A 23,817-nucleotide genomic window follows, 5' to 3' on the forward strand; every position below is an offset into this window, starting at 1 on the left:
ATACCAGATCTACCTTCTTTAAGTGCTTTGGGTAATTTATACTTCTCCCCAATTCTATTTAGGTAAATCTCTATTGTGGTATGGTTTAACTAACCTAGTCAATTACCATGTAATGTTCTTGGCTCGCTTGATATCTTACGTTCGTCGTTGCTATTGTTACTTGCCAAGAACATGTTGAATATATTGGTATATAAGACATTCGGTATCTAGGTCCCCAGGTACCTAGGTATGCGCTCTATTAATCACACCATCACCTCACCCCAACTAGGTGGTCGATCTTCTAATTTGGTGCCCCATTCAGACTCCTGGCTTCCAAGCACCAGTTCCATCGTCCACCCCTCGTTAAAAAGGGAGTGGCCGATCCAAGATTTAGTCCACGGTTTGCCGTTTACTGTCACGTTCTGTATGTAAATATTTTTGTATCCGGCATCGAATCCGACGGTTTTGATCTGTGCCGTCTTCCCCGTCAGAGGACTCGTTATGTTGACCTCCCGAAAAAATGGCGCCGAAATGAGGTACACATCTTGCCCAGATATCGGGAAGAGGCCTATCATCCCAAATACGACGAATGCGCCCATCGAACCTGAATCATCATTTCCGGGGAGTCCCCCGTGGGACGTGTTAAATGCCGACGGGATATAGGTGTGTAGCCGTTTAGTGGATAGCCCAGGACGACCGGCATAATGATACAAATATACCGTAGAGAAAACGGGCTCATTAGAGATATCAGCTAGTCCTGACGCGTGAAAGAAGTCGAGGCGCTGAATAAATGGCTCTTCGGTCCCCATTAGCTCGATTAAGGCAGACATCGACTGTGGGACAAGGCTGTTGAGTTTGTCAGCCATATGGAACGCTTCGCCTGGAATAAATCTGTTACTTACAACTGGTATTGCCAAATACTGTCGGGTTGGGAATCAGTAACCACCATATTTAGTACTTTAATTAAGAGCATATGGAAAGAAATGGGTCACTGTATAAATTCCCGCACACTCTCTCACTTTAACCAAGAAGATAGTATACTTGAGATACTCACCTGGCCTCAAAGGTCTCACTAGGATTGGTGGTGAGCGAGCAAAAGCTTGCAAGCGCCGAACATGCAATCGGGTCTTGAAATCCCCAAGTACCGTTTTGGTACTTTGGCTCCACGAAGCCCGTAAATCCAGTATCATTTCCATCGATAACCGAGCGCTGGTCTGACTTCCATAGGTACTGCCAGTTAGCACTTCTCAGAACATACTTATCGTATAAATCATCTCTCCCGAGCCCTCGCGCTAATGTGGCGAGACAATAGTCATTATATGCGTATTCGAGCGTCCTCGAAATACTGCGCGAGTTAGTACCGAATCCTACCGGATCAAAATCTAGGTAAGGAATATATTGGAGATCCTTCCAGCTCCGTAGGCCACCCCGGCCGTGATATGCCCATTCCAATGGTTCAACTTCGGCGTCCTGGATGATAGCCTCGAGCGCGACGTCCCAGCTGATGCCTGTAAGATTTTTGACGTAAGCATCGACAAGTACAACATCTGCATTTGAGCCACCCTGTAATATGAGATAGTAAGTATTTCATACGTATAAAAGTTTAACGAGAAAAGAAGTGAAATCAGAGGTAATTCGATAGACACTGATGTTAATGAATAAATCCAGATTCCCTTACCTGGGTCCAGCCGTTGCTGAGTGACCTGGATACGTAGGATGTTGGGTTAGTTTAGTCTTGCGTAAATTGATCCAAGTAATAACATCTTACATGTGACAATCGGGTAGCCAGCCCTCGTGCTTATAAATATCTAAAAGCGAGTTGACCATCTGAATTTGCGCGTGTGGATCAAGGATGGTGAGGAGCGGATGCTGAACGCGGAACGAATCCCAAATACAATAAAATGAGTCGAAGTATGGTATCCCACTATTCCAGTACGGGTTTTCGTCGGTATAGTTCTGGGGAGAGATCATAGTGCGATACAGACCGCTCCAGAAACTAGTTTGGAATTCCTCACTCGCACCGCCAGCATCAACAGATATCGGGCTCAACTTCTCTCGCCACGCATCTTCCGCATCGGACACGAGTCCGTCGAAGTCGTTAAGCGGGCTGGGAATTTCCTCTGCTGCCCGCCGGCAAGCCTGATCAGCACTTACGAAACTTATTCCCATCCTAGCGGTTAAGGTATTGTTAGCCAGGTTGCTGAATCCAACCCACCCGCCGGCTTCTAAATAGAAGAGGTTGAAACCACGAGTGACGAAAAGTTCTTTCGGATCCGTGCCTGCTCGATTATTGACCCATACCCCATTTTCAATGACATCGCCGCCAAAGAAGTCCACGCAGAAGTGCATCACGTACGACCCAGGTCCGAAACTAGGGAGGAATGTGCCATTTCCCTTCAGCCGCCCGCTTTCGGCGTCTACGCTAACTGAAGCATTTTGGCGGCTTTTCCATAGGTCCGTCAAATCGAGTAGCATTAGGGGATACTGATCATCCCCTGTCGGAAATTCGAACTTATATAATGCAGCGTGATCGCTAGAGGTCATTGTGGCCTTTATCCCCGAGACCAATTCCACCCCGAAGTAGCCCGGTCGAGCAACCACCGAATCCTCTATGTAGTGAGTGGCCCTCTCGCTTATGAGGAAGTTACAATTATTCACGTCACCCCCAGGACATATCTGAGGGAATAAAGGAAAGTTTCCTAGGCTAGGGTTCCCGCCCGTGCCGCTGTCATGAGCTGCTGAGAAGCCCGTGATACTTGAGCCATCGGTTGCGAAACCCCCGGTATTCTGTCCATCCACATCCGCGACAGGCTTTGCCAAAGCGTATGGCCCTGCAATGTTGTGTTTAGTAGATGTCTACTGGGAAATAGGAGGACATACTTGTGGCACCCGCGAATACATTTCCGCCGTTAGTGCTACCAATAAGAGGATCCACGAATTGGAGCACATCGACACAGAGTGCAGCGAGAGGAAAGATCGTGGAAAAAAGGTAAATAAGTTGCGGGGTCACGAAAGACAGTTGCCGACATGCCATCATAAGCCAATAAGGACCGCTATGGTAGGACTATGAATGATATATCCTTACTGCAAAAATCGATGCAAAAGAGAAAATCAAAGCCGGCAAGTCCAGAATAACACTGCGTCAAATCTACTCCCTAGACGGTGGCGTCTTGCGACCTTCCTGAAATGGGTGACCTCACGAAGGTTACCTAAACGGCCATGCGGTGATCTTCATAATTGTGGAGAGCACTGATATTCTAGCATTTGAATAAAGATTATCTACCTGTCTACCTACCAAGTAAGTAAGTATTCCTTCCTACGGAATGCAGCGCCCCAAGATGAACACCAGTCCAAACGAATTAGAAGAGTGCGAAGAGACGAGCTAGTATAACATTGAATATCCCCAGGGTTACCTAGCTTATCCATATGGGAGTATTGTTAATACCTCTTACATTGATATAACACACCTAGTGCGCTGCTTTGACTATAATACGTAGTACCACGCTCGTGAGGGGTTATAAGCAAGGGACTTGTCCACGGAATCCGGTAAATAAATGACTTACCTACCTACCTCTTAAGGTACATTATTTAACAACAGCGTAAACAATGTCTTTTCACGGCGATTCTGGTAGGCGATTAAGATTTCGCTATTCAAACCAAATGCAATTAAGAAGAGCATACGTTTACGGGTATTTTGGCTAAGTATTAGTTATAGTTGGTTGCATTAATTTGTAACGGTCTACCAAGTTGAGAACTCCACCTAATCCCGAAAGGCATTAATATATTACGAGCAGTAAGAAGGCGAAGCTCAATATATAACAACTTATCTGCTTAGGTGTAGCACGAACGGGAAGACTGGGTACCTACTGACGCCAAGTTCACTATCGCGGCCATGGACCTCGGCCTCAGCTCTACACTGGGCAACGTCACCGTAACCTACCTGGACATGACTTGGAGTCAGGGACCGAGTATTACTTATCGTATTCACATGGTAGAAAGGGTCGAGAATTCAGATCTGATGTCAAACTTTAAAGTTCGCCCTCTAGGATATTGTAAGGGACGAAGAGAGATATAGTTTTCCCTTACAGCAGCACAGGGAAGTCCCTCGTTAACATCCTACAGTGGGGCGAAAAAATAAACGTCAAAAGTATAAACGCGAAAAGTTGCGTTACTTAATTTTAATATACCTTATCTTTTCAACAATGGCTTTTATACCACTACTAAGTCTTAAAAGGCTTAAAAAGTATTTATTTCTTTATAAAAAAACAAAAATTAAATTTATTTTTAAAATAAACCTTTTAACCAATTAAATTAAAATAATTAAAAATATTTTAGTTTAAAATTTTTATTAAATTAATGTTTAATATAAAGTTTAAAAATTAACCGTTTTACGTTTTAATTAAAAGTGTTACCATAAATTTAAATTATAAAATAAAAAATATATTATTTAATTTATTAATTAAAACCTTTTTATTTTGTTTTTTTAACTTTTTTTCGGAATTAGTTTACGGGTATATAACCGCATTATTATAACATAACTTTAAAAATAAAATATAATATATTATAAAACGTTTTATAAACCGAAATTATTATAAAAATATACCGATAAATGTTTGGCTTTTACCCGGAAATACGTAAAAAAACCTTTTTTATATTAAAAACGTTAACTTTTTTTAAACAAATTAACGATAATTTAAAAAAAAAGTAAATAACAAATATAAATGTTTTATTAAAAAATAAACCATTTTTTAAAATTTTACATTTAATTTAACTTATATATAATTTAATAAAATGTAAATTTTAAAATAAAAAATTATTTAAAAAATATATTTAATTAAAAATAAAATTAATAAAATATTTATAAATATTTTAAAGTTTATTTAAATAAAAAAAACAAATTTTATTAATCGATTTATATAAAAATTTTAATATTAAACGTACCGGCGTTATAAATTTTATTATTTTAAAAATTTTACAAAAAATCCTCCCGTAAATTTACTAATAAAATAATATATTTATTATAAATAACGTATTTATTTATAAAACTTATATAATTATAAATTAATTACGCAAATAAATAAAATAAAATAAAAATTATTTTAATAAATTAACTTTTTTATTTACTTAATTTTAACTTTATTAAAAATTTATAAAAAATATTTAAAAATAAAATTTATATTAAACATTTTAAATTAACGTTAATACTTTTTAATATTACTTTTTTAAAATTATTTATACATATAACGTTAAAAATATAAAATAAATTCGAAAAAAATATATTAAATAATTTAATTTTTATTATAATTAAAAAATTAACCGCGGTTATTAAAATAAATAATTAATATATTAAATATTAATTAATTAATATATATATTAAATTAAAACCTTATTTTTAAAATATTTATTTATAAATTTATTAAAACATTAATTACAAATTAACTATACAATTAAGTATTAAAATCAAAGGGTAATAATGTAATATTTGATTATTGGCAAGGTAAAAAAATATTTGACGTTTATTTTTTCGACCCACTGTAGCATCCCGGCCTGTCATTATCGGATAATGACAGCGGTCCAAACTAACCTTATCCTTTTGACTCCCGCTCCTCATCCAAAAAGACTACCCAAAAGTTTGGCATACGCCTCTTTCTACTGCGGGCTAAGACGTCTCGATAGTTCATTCCACGCGTATTTCGTGTGTTGATGACGAATAGACCGTGAGAAGCAAATTCCTCTGCTAGGTCAAAACGCCAAGGGGGCAATTAAAGGTTTCCCAGTAAATAAATGACGTGTATGCCGCCTCTTTATCATGGCCTCCGATGTTGGCAATGTGAAATGGGATTACGCTTTCGTAACGTAACCATCACGGAATACATGACTTATTATTTGGCGAGGAATATCCCGGATCCTAGCCACTCACTACGACAAAGCGATATCCAGGTTCTATACCAACTGGCCATTTCGAATTTGTCTATGACGCTAAGAATCTGGACAAAGACGGATAACTTGACCGAGAGATACTTCGACTCGTCATGGTAACTCGACCGTGCAGCTATACCATAGAATCTTACCGCATATAAACCGCATATAAACCCTCGACGCATTTGGCTTTTAACGAGTAGTTAGTCGTACGGGCATTTGTATCCGTTTCGTTTTTTTCGTTGTTAGAGTCAGCGTAACAATAATCATGGCACACTTCATCGGTTTAGCAAGTGCCGGCGTCCTGGCACTCGTTGTGCCATACTCTCTTGCAGTCCCCTTCGTATCTGAAGCTCAAACTACCGTGCAATCCGATGCGACCACGACAGTCCCTGTTGTTCCCGTGACGAACGTGACCTCTCACGGCCCATACACCGGCCCACCGGCTACTACAACCGGCGCACTCTCCACCGAGGTCACGGCTTCAACCATTCCAGTCAGGCCACCAGAGCCGTACAAGCTGCAATATCCTGCAGACGGGCAGCTTCACCAACCACAACCCGCACCGTACACGCCCGCCGGTGGCCTGGGAACCAACGGGTCCGAGCCAGTGTATCGTGTAATAAGCGATTTTGACTATGAGTCCATTGCGCTAACCCTCTACCAAGAGTGGATCGAGCTCGATCTCTTCCACTGGGGTTTAGCCAGGTTCTCCGCCAAAGAGTTCGAGGACGCCGGATTGAATGCCGAAGATCGGTATCTCATCCAGTTCATGGCTGAGCAAGAAGTTGGTCATGCTACAGCTATGACCAACTTGCTGGGGGATAACGCTCCGGTCCAGTGTACTTACAACTACCCAGTGACAAGCGTGCGAGAATTCATCGACTTCAACCAGAAATTAACCCGCTGGGGAGAGTCGGGCGTATATGGCTTCCTGAATCATCTTGATTCGCGTGAAACGGCTCAGATACTTTTGCAGTCTATCACAACAGAGGCACGACAGCAGCTCATCTTTCGCCAGTTCGATGGCCTCTTTCCTATGCCTGTGTGGTTTGAGATAGGCATCCCACAATCCTGGGCGTGGACCCTCCTGGCCCCGTATATCTCGTCGTGTCCAGCTAACCAGACTCGCCTGATCTGGCAGAACTTCCCTTCACTACGCGTCATCAACCAGCCAAACCCAGCTCGCGTCAACGGTTCTGTCGCCTGGAACGAGACCACCGGCGGGTACGCGAACACACTCAGCACTCGAAATATCTCAGCGGCAGAGAGCTGTCTGCGCGGTGGCATCGGTCAAAACTGCGGGCCGGCCATCACCCATAATAGGACCACCCCGTTATCATATCCCGGCCGTCAAATCTTCCTGGAGTGGGATAGCCCTGGAAATTCCATCGGGCCTAACAACAGCTACGTCACTAGCACGTCGGCAGGACATCCTAGGTTCGCCGCCTGGGTCTCTCAGCTCAACGTCACCTATACCCCCTTACAGAATATCAGTGGCAACACTGCATATACCATTCAACCCAACACCTCGACATACGAAGGTGATCCGGCTGTGAACGGTACCATCTTCTTGGCCATCACAGACGACGATTTATACGTCACACCATTCAACCTCACGCAGATCAACCCACACGTCAATGCATTAGCCATCTACCAAGCGGGATAAGCTGCGGCTTTCACAATTCATTTTCCAGTGCAGACTGAGTATGGAGAACAGGCTGCTTGAAGCCAATATGTCAGGGGAGGGTAAGAAGAGAAACGACAAGAAACTAGGCGGGATCAAGACATAGGCCGCAAAGGTATCTTGTTACGCGCACAAGATGCACTTCATAGCCACAATAGATCAGAAACCAAGCTAGCCAAACTTTTCAGTCGTGATTGCTCTCTCCACGCTATCGATATTATACCGTTACTAGAGTGAATGACAATATCAGGAACATGTTCGGATGTATCCACCACTTACTCCAAAGACTCGTACCTCCTTGCAAAGCACCACGCTGAGATACCGTAGGGATATTGTCGCCAATTCTTATCCCGTCATCTAGTGATAGTCCTTGGAACATGAATTCCGCCCAACCTCGTAGAAAGCAGCATGACTCCGTTTCGCCGTTTCCAAATCAAACGCCGGGTATCTACTTTTCCAAATAAGCTGTTAAATCAACGGATTAAAAAGAGAGAGAAAAGCCGTGCAAATAACGGCCATAAGGCTCGCGATAGTAGCGCGCACGGAAATCCCAAAGTTCCGAATTAGTATTGATCGGGTAAGTCCGATAGAATACCGGCGGGCGGCTGCATTTCGCATACGCGTATTATGAATACAAATGCAGGTGCTATCACGATGGAACGTTTATTTCGTATCCAATAAGCACTTCGGTAGTTGTCCCTTCCCAGCCTCGGTTCCCCGCAGCTGATATCATGAAGCGGCTTGACGGGTCGATGTATAAGCTAGATATGACGCCGGCGCGTGGCGGGCCAGGGATAATCAGGAAAGGCGGTGGCGAGTGCTTAGACGAATGCTCGGAGCGAAGATCGTAAAGTCGAAGAATATCGTGAGAGGCACAAACTAGATGCCGTCCGTTGACCATTGATCGAACGCAGCTAACCGGTCCGCTCCCACCAGGAAACTTGAAAACCCGTTCTGGTTGCCAACCCACGCGACCGCCCTTTGCCTTCTGTATGCTAAATTCCTCCACCGTGCCGTTTCTCCTGCCCGCGTATATCCAATTGCCATCCGGGCTCCAGCACGCCCCCATGCACCAAGGAGGGATACCAGGCCTGTTCCCAATACGCGCCACGGGATTTTGCATTCGACGATCCCAAATACGTAAGGTCCCGTCAATGGACGCGGAAAGAAAAGTACTATCCGAAGTCTGTGTCATATCGTAATGCGCAGGGGGCGGGGCGGCGAAAACAGCGGACGGTGACTGAGGCAACTCCTCTTGGCCACCCTGAGCAGGTGGCAACGGCATATCTGCTAGCTGCGATCGTAACGTGTTGTCGCCCGGGTTTATTGACTGCGAAAACTCCGGCATGGAGGGCAGAGACGACGGGTCGAGATTTACGTCGGTCCCAAAAGAACTGAGCGCATTGTCGCCAAATAGAGTAGGGTCTGAGGAGTTCGAATTAGGAAGAGGCTGAGTCGTTGGCACTTGACCCGATCCTGGTTCAAAGGCTGGACCAGACATATTATAATTGCCTATCGCAACGTTGGCATCCTGAGCCGAATCTTGCATCATCGCTCGGGAAAATTCGTTGTCGTCGTCCCCCTCATAAGCGCCCATGCCGTCGTTATCACCGAAGAGATCGGAGCCGACTGTTGGGCTGCCACCAAATAGGCTGTCATGCGCGGGACTCCCTCGACCATCAGGCATGGCGTCTCTCCCATTAGCCATCTGGTCAGAAACGCCGTTAACTCCTATACCGTTCACGCCAGTGTCGATATCCATACCAAATGCGTCATCCATCTCAAACTTTAAGTCGCCGTCGGCACCAGGATGCGTATTATTGCTAAAGAACGTATCGCTCGGTATCTCCTCTTCGCTAGCTTCCGGGGGAATCGGTTGTCCCCCCATGGGCCGAATCTCGACGGCAGAAATCTGTCCTCCACTTCCATCAAACTGACGCGCCACCTGTCCCGTATTCAGATCCCAGTCAAATATATTCTTATCCCAGCTGCCACTCAGTACGCTCTTCTCATCCGGAGAAAGAGTCAGAACGCTGACGGCATTGGTATGCTTCTTGAGACATGCAATCCGTTTCCCCTCGTCGTGACGCACGCTTTGGAGATTAATACCGCCGCTCTCGAGGCCGGACAGGAGCCACAAGGCCTGGGAGTGGACAGCTAGACTGTAGACGGGGCTGAGGACCAAGTCTTCTTGTCGCACAGGGGCAGGTTGGGGCTCGGCATTTTCCCAATACGACATCAAGACACCAGCCTTAGTTACCGAGTCGACGAACGGATGACGCTGCGCTACAGTCAGGAGGGTCTTACCGTTGATTGTAGCAGGCCCGTCGTACTTCCTGATGTATCCGTCACTTCCACCCGTCATCCAGTAACGAAGATCAGGGGTTATAGCTATCGCATTGACACTGGTAGCCATGGGAGCTGCCATAGTCGGAACGATATCGTACGTAGCTGCGGTGAGCGCTTCCGGGCGAACCTTGGGCTTCCACCTGGGAGTAGCGAGAGGACCGGGGGTAGCCGAGGTTCGAGTGACGGCCGGGTTAGCCAAGCCGTTCGGTTGCTGGTGGTCATGAGCGTCTTCTTCGTCTTCATTCTCGTGCTGGTCGGGATCGTCGTCTTCCTCTTCGTCATTTTCGTTGTCATTATCGTTGTCATTGTCGTCTTCGTCGTGATCTGGATTGTCATTCTCGTCCTCGCCATCTACATCTACGTCGGCATCAGCATCGCCGTCCGCTTCGTGGATCATAATATCGTCATCGTGTTCGTTATCCGAGCTCGCATTGGAGTCTCGGTCAAAGTCGTCCATGGCTGAATGCTATCGACTACGATCGACTACGATCGACTACGACAAAGCGCGATTATGTCCCAACCTACGAATAGCATTATAGAGCCTCGTTCGGGATACTTTAGTATATGCTGTAGCTATTTTAGCAATATTAGGAATATTAAAGAAATATGTCTACTTAAATGTATGAAAAGTGAAGAGGGAAAAGATGATCAAGCTAACCAGAAATTATACAACAATGACGGCCGAGCGCGTAAGAGATTAGCTAGTCGGATAAATGAAAGATAAATGAAGATATGCATAAAGCAAGGGTTGTGTATATGTATGGACTTATGCATATATGGGGCATTTAACCTCGCTGCCAAGACTCAATAAAAATGTGAGCCATTGATGCATACAGATGTACATCTAGATTAAGTGCGTCATATACCTATGTAAAGTTCTTAAGCACTTCCAACATATGTTAGGTAGGATATCATGCTTAGGGGCACAATTCCGCATATTAGGTGCTTATATATGTGTGTATGTTCACATACTGTACCTCCTAACCTCCTCTATACAAGTCAGGCTGATACAAGTATGCACCGCGTGCTTAACATATCACGTATCTAATAATAAGTGACAAATTAATCATACAAAATCCTCAAGCATAATCTCAATATAAGTAAAAGAGCCGTAAAATTTACAAATTACATGTAGGGCTAAAGCGCCTCAACTCCCACCTAAGACTCTTACATCTCTAAACGTCCCACGTCCCCTGTTCCCATACCTCCGTATCCCCCTATCCCGATCACTCTCCAATCCACAATCATCAAGTTTTCCCACAGACTAATAAGTAGTAGGCTTCGGAATTATCAAAGGAACGGCTAATTCCTACCCCTATTGGCCCTATTTCCCCTGTTACTCCTGTTGCCCCTGCCGCCCCTCTCTCCTCGCCTTCGAACCCTTGTATCCCTCCCTCTGGTTGAGGCTGTCTGAGCGCCCTCCTGGTCTTGGGCAGGTGTCTTTGTCGTAGGAAGACTACGTGTTTTACGGCCTGCCTGAGGCGGGAAGACCGGGTTGGTTTTCTTCTCGAAGGCCTCATAATTATCAGCTGGCGTATAATCCGGTGCTACTTTCGGTTTATTAGAGACCGCTAGTTTCTGGGTCTTTCTTCTTGAAGTGGAAGGCAGTGCCTCGTCATCATCTTCTCTCCCTCGCTTTCTAGTTTCTGCGTTGTATACTACGACTGAGTCCCCGCCCTCCGGCGGCTCCATCAAAGTTGCCGCATCTACGTCTTCAGCTCCGTCCCGAGCAGTTCTAACCACTTCCACCGCGATACGTGCTCTATAGCCCATTTCCCGAACAGCTTCGTATGCGGTAAGGCCAATCATCTCCCATCGCACCAAGTCGGGGTTAAACCACCCGGTCATGCCTTCCCAGAGGTTTTCGTTGTAATGATAGACATCACCTTGCACCATATCCACTATCCGGTTCATAACATGCCTTGCTGCCCAAAACGTTCGGAGACCGCAGCTCCAAGCGTCTAACTGCCGGGCTGTCGATATATAGCGCTGGTGATCTCGAGCAAACGTGAATTGGTTTTTTCTGAGGAACCTTTGTAATCGACTTTCAGCGAATTGTCTTCTGGGCCCCCTCTGTTTATCTTCCCACGAATCGACAATGCCTAACTGAACAATTCTTGTCCATCCCTCATCTTTCTTAGTCGGATTCGCTTTACGGATAACACCTAATTCCCAATGGTTACCATAAATGTTCAGCGGCCACAGGGTATATTCGGTCCGTTTAAGGCTCCGGCAGAATCTGCCATAGTTTCTTGTCAATATGTCCTCAAACGTCTTCTGGCTTGTCCCAAATATTCCTTCAATACTCGTGTCTGCGATGTGGATCATGTCCCTGGCCAACTTCGGCAAGCTGTTCTGATACACCTTTAGCGCTTTATCAAGAGCATCACCATTGAGCCATTCCTCGCGGCTGGCCTGAAGCTGATTGAGACCTCTTATATCTGGCCAGCCATTGGGCGGTTCAGGTAAGTTACTACCAGGCAGTTCTATATGCCTTTGTCGGCATTGTCCTTGGTCCGATCCTTGAGTCCCGCATAGTACTTGCGCTGGCGAGGTGTCCGGCATGTTTTGTTCTTGCCTTAAATGATAGAGGATCCCAAATGATGATAAGCCTTGGGTAGTATTTCGTATGACACTCGTGATATTGAGCTCCTTATACCATCAACAGCCGTGTCTATGTGTAGTTTGTGTATCGCTATAAAATACAGGTGAGTTCTAGTATAGTTTATTACACCACTGGGGAGTAGTACTGCGTAGTAGGCCAGACCTATTGGGTAATTGATGCGTCGGCTGGTTGCTGTTGGAGTTATTAAGATATTCGCGCCTGTTAACAAAGGTGGCCGTGGGCGTTCCTAACAGCGTGAGCTCTTAATATATCTTTGTGCTCCGCCGAATCCGACGACCTACGAGCACAATGGGCTACAAACTGAATCAGAGGTCAAACTTCGGTTTCGGCCGGCACCTAGTGCCCCTTTGTCCTTGAAAGCGAGTAAGGAAAAGACAAGAAATTATGCTTGGGGGATGGCGATCCAACCTAGCGTCTAGTTAAGATCAAAAGAGGCTTCTTCACAATTGAAATCTCTAGAATTCTTTGTGGGCAGGTTGCTAAACATCCCAAACCCCTAATAGAATTCACAATATTAACAACATGACGAGGAAATTTAAGCATGAATCCAATTACTAAGTCAATACACTTATGCTATTTCGTAGCTATAGATAAAGTCGTTTGTTTTATAGTCCTAGAAAGATTCTTTCCGTCTACCTAAATCCTTGCTAAACTGTCGCGTACTGATAGAACTTAGTCTCCTAGTTAGCTAACTCACTCAATATACACACTGAGATACAGTGATCTTGACACGGCGTTTGCGCTGTAGCCCCCCTCGTGGTAAGCTTTGAGGTTGCCTATAAGTCTTTTATTACGGCTCTCTAATACTCCGTACGAACCGTAATAATACCGTAAGCGTAATTGTTCGTTGTTAAGTAAATATCAAGAGAGTTAAACATCATAACATAAATATGAAGGAAAATAAAAGTGAGGTCGAGGGTTTACAGATTAGCTTAAGTACCTACTTAGAGTCGCTGGACTTGAATATAAAACCCTAAACATTATAGCAAGACGTGTATGACACGATATAAGGCAATATCATGGGAACTGAATGCACAGCCACTCCGCCACAGTGGCACAACGACTGGGCAAGTTCTAGGCAAAGTCTGGGCATACGATTTACAAGCATAGAATCTACAATCCTCCATCAATAATTTGTTATTATCGGTTGTATCGGATAGGATTGTTAACGCATAGTCGTGATTACCTAGGCCAATTTTGGATTACTAACTACCACTATCGACCTCCAATATGGAGGTCCATTATCCGGCCAGCCTGGTTGACTTCTTCCAGCTACCAACTACCAACTACCCACTACTAATTGCCAATTGGTAATTTCCAAGTGTTAAGCACCAATTAAAGCTCGCTCTCTCTTCCACCGGTAGAATCGCTATTTCTTATATATCAAGTTCAACGCGTCAAGGGGGGAAGTTGTTGATTCCCTGGGAGCGAGGGAGAGAGCTAGCGGCTTTCAGATGCTCGCTACAACTCCAAATCGCGGCGTCGTGTCGTTCTTTTTGAGTTTTCTGCTCTGCTATGCTATAATCGCTCTCTACTTGCGGTCCAAGTGCTATCGCGATCCGTCTTCCTTCTTTTTTAGGCCCGAATCCGCTCGCGTCCTGACATATTCTTCCTTTCGCAAGGCGCAGGCCCGGAAGTATGCAGATCTAGCTACGCTGCATACCCCGACAAAATGGGTCGCCAACTCCACCGTTCCCGAACTTTGTATCGGCATTGCCTCGGTGAGCCGGCATGGGTTCTCTTATTTGAAAGAAACCCTCGGGTCGGTGCTCGACGGCTTAGATGATCTCGAACGCCAACGCATCTACGTTGTCGTCTTCCTAGCCCACACCGATCAATCCCAACACGAAGATTTCAACCAACCCTGGCTCATCAACATGGCCGACAATCTCCCAACCTACCCAGACGACGTCGAAACATCTGACCTTGTGCGCCAGCTCGAGATTAGCGGAGACTACGAAGCCCATGCTCGAAAGCAGAAGATCGATTACACGGTACTACTAGGCGAATGCACCAGAGTCGCCGCTAAATACATCATGACCTTGGAGGACGACGTGATTGCTTTAGATGGATGGTATCACCGAGCTCTCGGCGCTTTGCATACTGCCGCGAGGAAGACCCAGGAGCTCGGACGAGATGGGTGTATGTTTCGATCTATTAGCAAAGATACGCCCCGTAAATTATTATCTTCATATAAACCATTACTAACTTAGTTATCATCTACGTAGTTCTCTACCTGCGCGTCTTCTATGACGGTAGGCTTCTCGGCTGGAACAGCGAGGAATGGCCATTATATGTCGAGTCAAGCATAGCAATACTAATTGCCGAAGTTTTAATTTTGATGACTCTTCGATGGCGTATTGTTATGCTTCGTAAAACTCTGACCTCTTCGGTCCTCTTCTTACTCTGCGGAGTTTGTACTCCCATGCTGATCGGTCTATTCTTCGCGGCCGGCCGTAATTGCATGTTACCAAAAGAACCCGGCGTTCACCTTATGCAGAAGTACGGCTGTTGCGCGCAAGGACTCATATTTCCTCAGCGTCAGGTACTCGATCACTTGCTCCCCCTATACCGCGAGACTCACGATAGCCACGCTGCCGTTGATACATTTCTGGAGGATTGGGCCAATAATCATAATAGCTTGCGCTGGGCTGTCACCCCGGTCTTGATTCAGCATGTCGGCGGTAAAAGTTCACACGGCGCAGGCGACCAGGAATTGGGCTCGCTTACTGACGACATGCCATTCGATTATTCGTTTGAGATGAACGATCCCATCAAGCTCGCAAAGGAGCACCAAGCATGGGTTGCAGAGATGTCAAGACAGAACCCCGCAATAGCGAGTAAATCAATGTTATCAATATAATTCGGGTTAAACATTACTGTCACGTATGAAATACCTTGTGTTTACAGCGTGTTGACAGCAGAATCATTTTCTTCTTTATTAAGATGTTTATAGAAAATGCGGTGTCTTGGAATTGCGTTGATTGATTAAGATATTGTGTTGATTAGCACCCGTAATTCATGATGAAATCACGATCGATTAAATTACTACCCGAGAAAGAAAATGGTCGCCTATTTGGACTGGTACAATTATTGAACGACCACAAGCGTGTCCTCATTATGCAGAATACAAGATACCATTTGATGCCTCCGGCCAACAATGGGCATTACAACCCTATAAGAGCATTCTATACAAGTTCATAATAAGTCCAAATGAACGGGAACAAGTCGAGGTACATCCACTAGGTTAACAAATATATCTAATAATATAATGGAACCACCTTACATAAAATACGAAAGGGGCAGGGGTGTGATATCGTTATGTAGTGTTTTTATACACTCGCTACATGTACTAATCTTTTTACGTTTTGAAAAATGCAATGCTTAACTCTTGAGGCCTTACTAATAGTAGATAGCCTCCTCTAATTTCTGAATGGGGTTGTTTCTTTACGGAGATTTTCGCACTCAGACTTTGTACCAGATCCGACTGGAATTGCTATTACCTACTCGAAGATCCTATACTGAGGCCATATGAGTAGACGATAATATCGAACATGATCCTGGTCTAGTTTCCAACAACGGGGGCGGAATCGGCGATGCGCCAATATATCGCAATCATCGAGATGCGAATTCTGGTATGCGGCTCATGTCTCATCACATCGTCTCCGGTGAATTGTGGTACTCGAGAAGGTGGTATATCCCGTGTCCTCGGGAAACTTAACCTTATCGCATCTTTTATTCAGCTCGTCCAGCTCGACCCAGTCCAAAGGGTCAGAGCCGTAGCATCTACTGATTGTCAGCCGGGATACCGTCAACAAGATTGACCGATAGAAAGCATGCCATTCAAACCCGCGGAACAGGGTTAGTTGTACTTACTCTTCCCATACCTCTTGCGGTGTCCCAATGAACACGGCAGGAAGACACTTGCCGATGATTTGCGCATAAACGTCCCTGTATAAGTGAATGCCAAACACCAGTGTTGTTGGGCTGACCAGTTCGAACCCTATAGGCGAATCAACTACTTCGTGGCCCAAAGCGCGAATAAAATCCTTATCCGACGTGTTGAAAACGGGCTCCTGGAAGATACATCGGATCGTACGCGAACTGTTACGCTGAAGTTGCTTAACGATGAAAAGAAAAGCGGCCAGTTGTATATGTGCCTTTCGCTTCATCTCCCAGGAGCTATCTTCGGGATCGAACGATCCTGTGCCAAAGCAGATAGCATCGGAAATATTGGAAGGGGACATGCGCGATTCGAAAATTTCTTGCAACTTATGATAGCATATCGAAGTCTCCCATTGGTACTTGATACGCTTGTGCTCCTCCATGATGGCAGGAACGGATAAGGACGACGACCGCACCGAGCCAGCGATACCTCCCGCGATATACGAAGGGGCGACGGAGTGAGGTGCTTTAGGTCGGCGCCGTCCCTTGTGATGAACACGGGTCCATTGCTCTTCAGGCTCGGCTGCTTTCTCGTGACCATTTATCACTGTTGAGGCCATGGAGCAATCAATATAAGCGACATCTGCATAAATAGAATGGCCATGTAGAAATTCGCGGTAGGAATTCGAATAAACGATCTCACGGAAGAGTTGCCACAAGTTATGATCGAAGTATGTAAATAGTTTGCAATTTTAATTTAATGGATTAAGAGTGTGACTAGGAATAGCTCTTGATTTATTTTCTAATGTTAGAAATGACACTTAAGATAGTGGTTTATCATAAAGGTCCACATAAGAACTGTTAAAGCCACAGTACCTACTTGTACCTAGCCCTATTAGCCACACCTGAGACTCAATTGGAAAGCTTGCTTTCCTAAGTTAAATTCGGTCTGTAGAGGGATCAGATTTTGACGCTAGTGAAACCTTACGACTTTGCATTTACCCTATTGGCTGGAGTTTACCCGAGATTTCCAAATGCGGTTAGTCGGAGCCAAAATTAGGTACGTATTCTCGACTTTTAAGGTACGTACACGGTAAACTCACGATAGCCTCATCGAAATCTAAAACCTAAGCCATCGGCTTTGGTTTTCAACGTATTTAATTGGAAAGCTTCGCCGGCAAAGCTTTCCAATTAGCACAACTCGTTGTGCTACAGGGTATTTTAGCATGAAAGACTCTTCGTTTTACGTAGCCGCCTTCATGCATGAGATGAGATACGGAAGAAAATCGATGGCGCAAACTCACTTAACAACCCGAGAGCACGCGTTTGAGCTTGTGCGGTAGCGTCATGTCATGGGGCTACCACGTTCTTACGATTATAGAAAACATCCGAATGCCACTTGGGCACTTGATTTGGAATCCGGAATTTGTATCGGTCGTTGAAAATGACCCATAATAATCTCCGGGGCGCCAAGATTATGTCTCTTTGCTTGTTAATAATTTTCCCGTCTAGGTACTGAAGATTCTCACCGTCATCATCATCATCATCATCATCATCATCATCATCATATCGCCTTGCAAAGTATCGCAAGGCTAAGCAGCATTGACGTGGAAAGGACATGAAATTGGTCTTATGTAAATATATATCTACCTCCTAAGGTATACTTATTTGGTGGGGGAGGCACAAAACGATTCGTGGTAGGTGAGAATGATACATACTGGTCGCTCATATTCGACCAAAAATAGCCCCATAGTCAACCCAGCCTTGCAAGGAGAGACGGTAGGATGGGTTGGGATCCACGTTAAGATCGAAAGAGATTGGGGCTTCCCGAGGCCGAGGGGGCTTTTTCGTCGGCGCTTAATGCTGGCTATCATCATTGGTTGTTTGCCCTGGGGAGCTTTGCCTAATCCCTGTCTTAAGTAGTGCCGGCGCTGTTTATTGTCACCAACCATATCTTTTTTGGGGGGTTATGTTCAACTATATCAGCAAGGGCTGCTGTGATCCCGGAGCTCCCCTGCCGTCGATCAATATCATTGGCTACTTTTGAACAAATCACCTTCGTCCATACATTGAACAAGCGACTCGCCCAAGTATCATCAGCGATACCTTATTGGCTATTCCCGATCGGTTGACAAGGGACAGGCTTCGGCTGCACGTCGTGCACATTATTCTGCCCTCCTAACTGGACCGTTTGTCCCAAAATGGCGCCCGCTTCTTTTGACCCTTGATCTCTTGGGGCGGGGAGCCATCGATGGTATTGGTCAGGCAATGCAGGTGCTTCGAGCAGACACGGATGGCGTTGTAATTATTGCGCCCACCCGTCAGTAATAATGAGCACCTTCTGCCCTACCATCCTTTCCCGATCCTTTTTCTCATCGCTTCCATCACCGGCGCCGATGTCCTAGCACTTTAAACGGACATACGCATACTGCAGAGTAATATCTGGGGTTATTGCTAGTATCACGACCAGAACAACTATTAGACTAGAGCCGGACGGTAGAGGTGTCCTTTCGATCGCGTATACTAGTAGACGGGGGCAACATTCGCGTTCGACCATCTTCGCAATCGGCTCTGCGGGAAAGTTTGGGAACCGCATTCTAAATTACCAGCTGATCGCTGTGCGACGGGATTGCCCATACACCGGTTCATCAGACCGTTTCTGTTGACGGGTCCGAAAGACGAGGGAAAAAAACAACAACACTGCCTAACGCACGATGCTGTCCTCAATACTACTAGCTGTGGTCGCCTCGACCATAGTAACGGCTCATACAGTCATTACCTATCCCGGATGGCGGGGAGATAATCTCATCGAGAACACCACATTTCCTTACGGCATGCAATGGACTTATCCATGTGAGTAAACCTATCTGGCTTGCCTTAGTTCTCTTGATATGTGCAGTTATCAATCCCGGTATGGATCAACTCGATCTAATGTATTTAATACAGGTGGCGGTATGCCCTTAACGACGAATAGGTCGTACTGGCCAACCACGGGTGGCGCCGTTGCGTTTCAACCAGGCTGGTTTCAAGGTCATCAGACGGCATTCCTATACATCAATCTCGGATTCGGCACGGACGGACCTGACAACGGGCCAAAAAATCTGTCGTTCCCCATGATCGCTCCTTTCCAACTTCTCGGTCCCTCGAAAGGTCCGTATCCCGGGACGGTTTGTCTGCCCCAGGTCCCCCTCCCTGCGAACATGAGTTTCAACGCCGGGGACAACGCGACTATACAAGTTGTCGAGATAGCGCAGCACGGGGCCGCTCTATTTTCGGTAGGTTACGATGTAACCGACGGTTATGATGATTTAAAGACTAATCGTATTATACTAGTGTTCGGATATTACATTCGCTGAACCCGGAGACGAGAGGATCGCTAAAGTTAACGGGTCTAACTGTTATAACAGTACAGACCTCGGATTCGCTGAGATATACACCGTTACGACGCAAGAGATGGATTCGGCGGCGAACGTGAGTACTAGCAGCGCCTCTGGTCTTTGGAATCACAGTCCTGCAACGTGGAGCTGGCTAGGCTACTTCCCGATATTTATGTGTGCTCTGGGGTTTTTACTGTAGGTTCTAGGGAGTGCAGAAATTTACGACAACGAAGGAAAATGAACAAGGCAGGTGAAACAATTTTTTTTTTTTTTTTGGATTGTAACACCTTGTATCTGTATATACCGCGTGGCATCTAGGACTGGCGTATAAGGTGGGCGGCTGAGCGTTTTTTGGGTACTGGTGAGCGATTTTTCATGCTGACCGGGCCTTATAATTTTCGGGAGACAGGATTAAAATTTCTATCCCACTATACCATTTATCATCCCAAGATGCAAATTTTATAGATCTTTAAATCGTCTCGAGGATCAATAGATACCCTCTTAAGTAAATTGGATCCTTATAAGGACCCCGCTGCTATTCATTAAGTACATTTGGTTCCGTAGATGGAATTAAGACATGAAAAGGGGAAGGGCATGGGTGATCAGTACCTAACGTGCTATCCAACCGTCGTGACGCCGCATATCATAGGTACAATTCAAACCTGGCGGTTAGGAACGTGTTTTAGCTTCCACTAGTAACGAGACACGCCAGAGCAGCCGACTAGGCAGAAACTAGGAGAAAGTCTTGAAACTGCAATTTCTCGACCCCGTGGTGAGTCATTTGATACTGATGTTTCTTAAAGGGTTATACTGGATTTAAATACTACGTAGAAATAGTAAAATGGGTCGGGTGTGGTCGATACGGGTGGACCAATGTTCATATAGGGTAGGATAGTCTTATAAAACACACCTTATATACGTGGTGAGAACTCATGCAATTGAACGAACTATCATAATCCTGTGACTTAGACGAAATTTCGAGGCCGTCTATATTACTGCAGCTAGTTCCTCTTAAAATTTCACATGGTATGAGTCTGTCTATTCGAGTAATTCTGATGGCGCCGAAAGCAGTAAAACCATACCAATTCCTCAAGGGATTATTACTGCGAGATGCTCAACACCGGCTCCTGATGATGCAGAAGAGGATTGGCATCAATGTCAACAACCAGTTGAAAGATTAAAAAGGCTTGGCGAGGATGGTTATTCGGAAGGGGGACGCTCTGCTTGAGTTAATGCTATTACCTTCGATTGCGGCTATCTAAGAAGTGATAGGCACTCATCGGCTAGCTCTTTCACACGTGGTTCGGAGATGCGTTCTTTACTCGACGCTATGGGCGATGACAAGCTCTTCGCTTCAGGAGCAGTCTTACCAATCACGGTAATAAGGGTACCTGCAGCCACCAACGCTCGGAATATAACTTCTCCTTCCGTCTGCGTTTGGAGGATCCGAGCAAGCGCAGTTAACAGGCGGACCTGAACGTTGGCCGGGACGCTTCCTGGCTCTCTCGATGCGAGAACGGCGAGATTCACAATGGTCGTCGTCAAGGCGATCAATAGGTTACGGTTGTACGGGCCGATCGCAGGTTGGCCACCGATACCTAATACCCGGTCGACGAATGATGCAATTTGGAGGCTTTCCGAATGCTGTGCGAGTAATCTTCGACCTTCGGTAGATCTGAAAAGATTGGCAATCGTTCGGGCCGCCATCATAGCACAGTTTTCGTTAGGTTGTGCGCCAGGCGGGATGCCCTCGAGCGCGGCGGAGATGGCTATCTGTACCGGACTGCCGAGGTTGGCCGATCTGAACTTGGCTACAGCGGGCGACGTTGCGACGCATCTGAAAAGGTCGAGAGGGGCTAGCCTATCCGAGTAGTCCCATTGCGTACACATCATGACGACTAAGCTGATGGAGGCGCTATCCACTACCGGCTGGTTCGCTTCTAGCCTCTGCCTTAACCCAAGTAATACTTCCTGCGCCGGTGGATTTAGGGAATGGTCTTTGCGCCCCGCGGCTTCGAGAGAAGAGTTGACACTGAGAATCTTCTTAAATATAGCTAAATAATTACATGGTTAGAGCTAGCAAATGTTGCAAGATTTACTAGGTTACTTACGTTCGTATTTCGCAGCCGTGATATCGAGATACTCGCGCTGCGGCAGAGACCGGGCTTTAGAAGAGCTAGGGTCATCACCTGGCCGATATCGCGACTCCGTCCCGTATGGATCGGCCCCCCCTGAACCCCCAGAGTCTTGTCCGATTGTAGCCCCTTCCGTGTTTGTGATGATGAACTGGGCGACCTGGTCTAAGAAGTTTTGCGGAAGCTCATTGTCGTCAATAAATTTCTGGGCTCGGGTGTAGGGATTCTCGGATAGATTGTATGGTAGTTTCAGGGAAGGTTGACCCTCTTCGATGGCGACGTCGAAGACGTAGTCATAAGACTGGCCGTTATACTCAACCTTGCGCCCACTGCTGCCCACTGCGTCGACCACGGTACCGACGTTGACCCACTGCTGTTGGCTCATCGACCATTGGTGAGCCGTCACGGAACCGTTTTCCTCTCTTATCATCTGCACTTGTCCCTCCTTGGTCCCCGATTTGTTCTTTAGAAATTCGGGGCCTGGAAGCTTCTCCTTGTTTACCCCACCCACTTGCTGCTGTGGTATCGACGAACTCTTGACGGATTCGTCAAAGTGCGCTAGAGTATCGGGGCTGGCTAGGCGCTCTGGATCACGGGAAAACACGCGGATGACACCGTCGCTGGCACCCGTCACGATGTCTCCATCTACCGAACACACAGACACAGTCCAGACCGAGATGGCAGGATGAGTAATGGTCTGGACACACTCGGTACCCCTCCATACGCGGACCGTTCGATCTTCTCCCGAACTGACTAGCTCGCCAGAGGGCAGCGTGTCGAGGGCATATATGAAGCTTTCATGGCCATGGAGCTCTCCAACCTTCTGGCCACTCAGCTTCCATAGGCGGATGACCCCATCGTTGCTGGCACTAGCAAAATCGGCGCCGCTCGGATGCCCGCTGGGAACCCGACATAGAGCTCGGATGACGTCAGAGGTGTAGATGGTGGATCGAGGCTCGACCTGGCCGGCTACAACAGTCCTGAGGTCGTAGATGCGAATGTTCTTGTCAGCAGAAGCCGTCACGACGATAGTGTCGTCTAGGGGAAGGACATCCCACACCGCCTCCTCGTGTCCAGCCAGGATAGCTTCCGTCTCCCATTTATCCACACTCCATATTCTCGCAGTCTTATCCCAGCTGCCCGACACGATATACCGACCACCGGGAACAACGGCCAGGGCACAAACGTTCCGGGCGTGGCCGATAAGGAGACGTTCGGCGTTATCCGAGGCCGTCGAGGTGGCCCTTCTAACATCAATAATAGTATCGGTGCCGGCAGACACGACTAAGCCGTCGGGGTGGTCGGACGAGGGGGGTAAATAGGTTAGGCTATTGTAGAACTCGGATCCTTGGGTGGCTATGGTGGATTCGAACGTTGGAGGCGACGTACCGGTGCGTTTCCACGCACGAACGGTACAGTCCCTAGCGGCGGAGAGAATAAGTTCGGGAGAGGGAAAGCAGACATGTCGAACCTAGAGAATAGTATTCAGTGGTTAGAACAAAACGGCCACTTTTTTAATAAAATAAAATAAAATAATTGGAGGGGGGGCATACATCAGCATCATGACCGACAAGCTGCGCGGACAGCTTGAAGTCGGCCATAGCGTGACCGGGCTGTTGCCGTCGATACTTCGGGTTCAGTTGTGTATGCTGATATTCAGGATGTTGTTAAGGGAGGCTAATTTGGAAGGTCGGCAGCGTGGGAGTAACGTGGGAGTATCAAACACGAATGGCAAAGTTGGGGAGAAATGGTAAAGTCGGAGAGATTCTCTAATTCGATAGGGCGATTTCCATGAGCTACGCCTTGTCGCAAGTCACTCAGTGCAGTTACCTACTACAAGCTGAAGCTGCTGGGCTTCAG

General features: G+C 46.2%; 8 protein-coding genes across 8 annotated transcripts; 3 read left to right on the plus strand and 5 right to left on the minus strand.

The window, feature by feature from the left end:
• Window positions 1-23: 23 nt before the first annotated feature.
• Window positions 24-3,189, minus strand: F4817DRAFT_352536 (glycoside hydrolase family 92 protein). The gene is made up of 6 exons (XM_049305247.1): window positions 2,860-3,189; window positions 1,748-2,810; window positions 1,658-1,682; window positions 1,034-1,542; window positions 882-899; window positions 24-825 (listed from the first exon to the last, which is right to left on the minus strand). The coding sequence occupies exons 1-6, from the start codon at window positions 3,014-3,016 to the stop codon at window positions 243-245; spliced, it is 2,355 nt and encodes a 784-aa protein (XP_049154304.1). The 5' UTR covers window positions 3,017-3,189; the 3' UTR covers window positions 24-242.
• A 2,977-nt stretch (window positions 3,190-6,166) lies between these two features.
• F4817DRAFT_320689 (ferritin-like domain-containing protein) lies at window positions 6,167-7,567 on the plus strand (the record flags this gene model as incomplete). Its single annotated transcript, XM_049301210.1, has 1 exon — window positions 6,167-7,567. One exon carries the CDS (start codon window positions 6,167-6,169, stop codon window positions 7,565-7,567), a length of 1,401 nt encoding a protein of 466 aa, XP_049154305.1.
• A 366-nt stretch (window positions 7,568-7,933) lies between these two features.
• F4817DRAFT_292648 (WD40 repeat-like protein) lies at window positions 7,934-10,621 on the minus strand. The gene has a single exon (XM_049299700.1). The coding sequence runs from the start codon at window positions 10,389-10,391 to the stop codon at window positions 8,235-8,237; it is 2,157 nt and encodes a 718-aa protein (XP_049154306.1). The 5' UTR covers window positions 10,392-10,621; the 3' UTR covers window positions 7,934-8,234.
• A 615-nt stretch (window positions 10,622-11,236) lies between these two features.
• F4817DRAFT_369209 (uncharacterized protein) lies at window positions 11,237-12,745 on the minus strand (the record flags this gene model as incomplete). The annotated part of the gene is made up of 1 exon (XM_049307330.1): window positions 11,237-12,745. Exon 1 carries the CDS (start codon window positions 12,497-12,499, stop codon window positions 11,237-11,239), a length of 1,263 nt encoding a protein of 420 aa, XP_049154307.1. The 5' UTR covers window positions 12,500-12,745.
• A 935-nt stretch (window positions 12,746-13,680) lies between these two features.
• Window positions 13,681-15,790, plus strand: F4817DRAFT_292696 (uncharacterized protein). Its single transcript, XM_049299701.1, has 2 exons — window positions 13,681-14,702; window positions 14,789-15,790. Exons 1-2 carry the CDS (start codon window positions 14,015-14,017, stop codon window positions 15,421-15,423), a joined length of 1,323 nt encoding a protein of 440 aa, XP_049154308.1. The 5' UTR covers window positions 13,681-14,014; the 3' UTR covers window positions 15,424-15,790.
• Window positions 15,791-16,204: 414 nt separating this feature from the next.
• F4817DRAFT_320693 (uncharacterized protein) lies at window positions 16,205-17,065 on the minus strand (the record flags this gene model as incomplete). Its single annotated transcript, XM_049301211.1, has 2 exons — window positions 16,205-16,346; window positions 16,437-17,065. The coding sequence occupies 2 exons, from the start codon at window positions 17,063-17,065 to the stop codon at window positions 16,205-16,207; spliced, it is 771 nt and encodes a 256-aa protein (XP_049154309.1).
• Window positions 17,066-18,893: 1,828 nt separating this feature from the next.
• On the plus strand, window positions 18,894-20,421 carry F4817DRAFT_292743 (uncharacterized protein). Its single transcript, XM_049299702.1, has 3 exons — window positions 18,894-19,298; window positions 19,392-19,720; window positions 19,779-20,421. Exons 1-3 carry the CDS (start codon window positions 19,160-19,162, stop codon window positions 20,019-20,021), a joined length of 711 nt encoding a protein of 236 aa, XP_049154310.1. The 5' UTR covers window positions 18,894-19,159; the 3' UTR covers window positions 20,022-20,421.
• Window positions 20,422-20,667: 246 nt separating this feature from the next.
• Window positions 20,668-23,805, minus strand: F4817DRAFT_292764 (PFU-domain-containing protein). Its single transcript, XM_049299703.1, has 3 exons — window positions 23,511-23,805; window positions 21,934-23,428; window positions 20,668-21,876 (listed from the first exon to the last, which is right to left on the minus strand). Exons 1-3 carry the CDS (start codon window positions 23,556-23,558, stop codon window positions 21,077-21,079), a joined length of 2,343 nt encoding a protein of 780 aa, XP_049154311.1. The 5' UTR covers window positions 23,559-23,805; the 3' UTR covers window positions 20,668-21,076.
• Window positions 23,806-23,817: the final 12 nt, after the last annotated feature.

The sequence above is a fragment of the Daldinia loculata genome, assembly GCF_022478755.1.
Source record: "Daldinia loculata strain CBS 113971 unplaced genomic scaffold F4817scaffold_85, whole genome shotgun sequence".
In the NCBI taxonomy this organism is placed as follows: Eukaryota; Fungi; Ascomycota; class Sordariomycetes; order Xylariales; family Hypoxylaceae; genus Daldinia; species Daldinia loculata.

Bases quoted from the DNA above. Each gene is read 5' to 3' on its own strand.
- F4817DRAFT_292764 (XM_049299703.1), bottom strand. From the start codon at position 23,558: ATGGCCGACTTCAAGCTGTCCGCGCAGCTTGTCGGTCATGATGCTGAT. The intron at 23,429-23,510 runs GTATGCCCCCCC...ACTATTCTCTAG, and splicing joins TTGTCGGTCATGATGCTGAT to GTTCGACATGTCTGCTTTCC. The intron at 21,877-21,933 runs GTAAGTAACCTA...GTAATTATTTAG, and splicing joins CACGGCTGCGAAATACGAAC to CTATATTTAAGAAGATTCTC.
- F4817DRAFT_292648 (XM_049299700.1), bottom strand. From the start codon at position 10,391: ATGGACGACTTTGACCGAGACTCCAATGCGAGCTCGGATAACGAACAC.
- F4817DRAFT_292696 (XM_049299701.1), top strand. From the start codon at position 14,015: ATGCTCGCTACAACTCCAAATCGCGGCGTCGTGTCGTTCTTTTTGAGT. The intron at 14,703-14,788 runs GTATGTTTCGAT...TCATCTACGTAG, and splicing joins GGAGCTCGGACGAGATGGGT to TTCTCTACCTGCGCGTCTTC.
- F4817DRAFT_352536 (XM_049305247.1), bottom strand. From the start codon at position 3,016: ATGATGGCATGTCGGCAACTGTCTTTCGTGACCCCGCAACTTATTTAC. The intron at 2,811-2,859 runs GTATGTCCTCCT...ACAACATTGCAG, and splicing joins TGTATTCGCGGGTGCCACAA to GGCCATACGCTTTGGCAAAG. The intron at 1,543-1,657 runs GTAAGGGAATCT...CTCATATTACAG, and splicing joins TCAGCAACGGCTGGACCCAG to GGTGGCTCAAATGCAGATGT.
- F4817DRAFT_292743 (XM_049299702.1), top strand. From the start codon at position 19,160: ATGCTGTCCTCAATACTACTAGCTGTGGTCGCCTCGACCATAGTAACG. The intron at 19,299-19,391 runs GTGAGTAAACCT...TATTTAATACAG, and splicing joins CATGCAATGGACTTATCCAT to GTGGCGGTATGCCCTTAACG. The intron at 19,721-19,778 runs GTAGGTTACGAT...GTATTATACTAG, and splicing joins ACGGGGCCGCTCTATTTTCG to TGTTCGGATATTACATTCGC.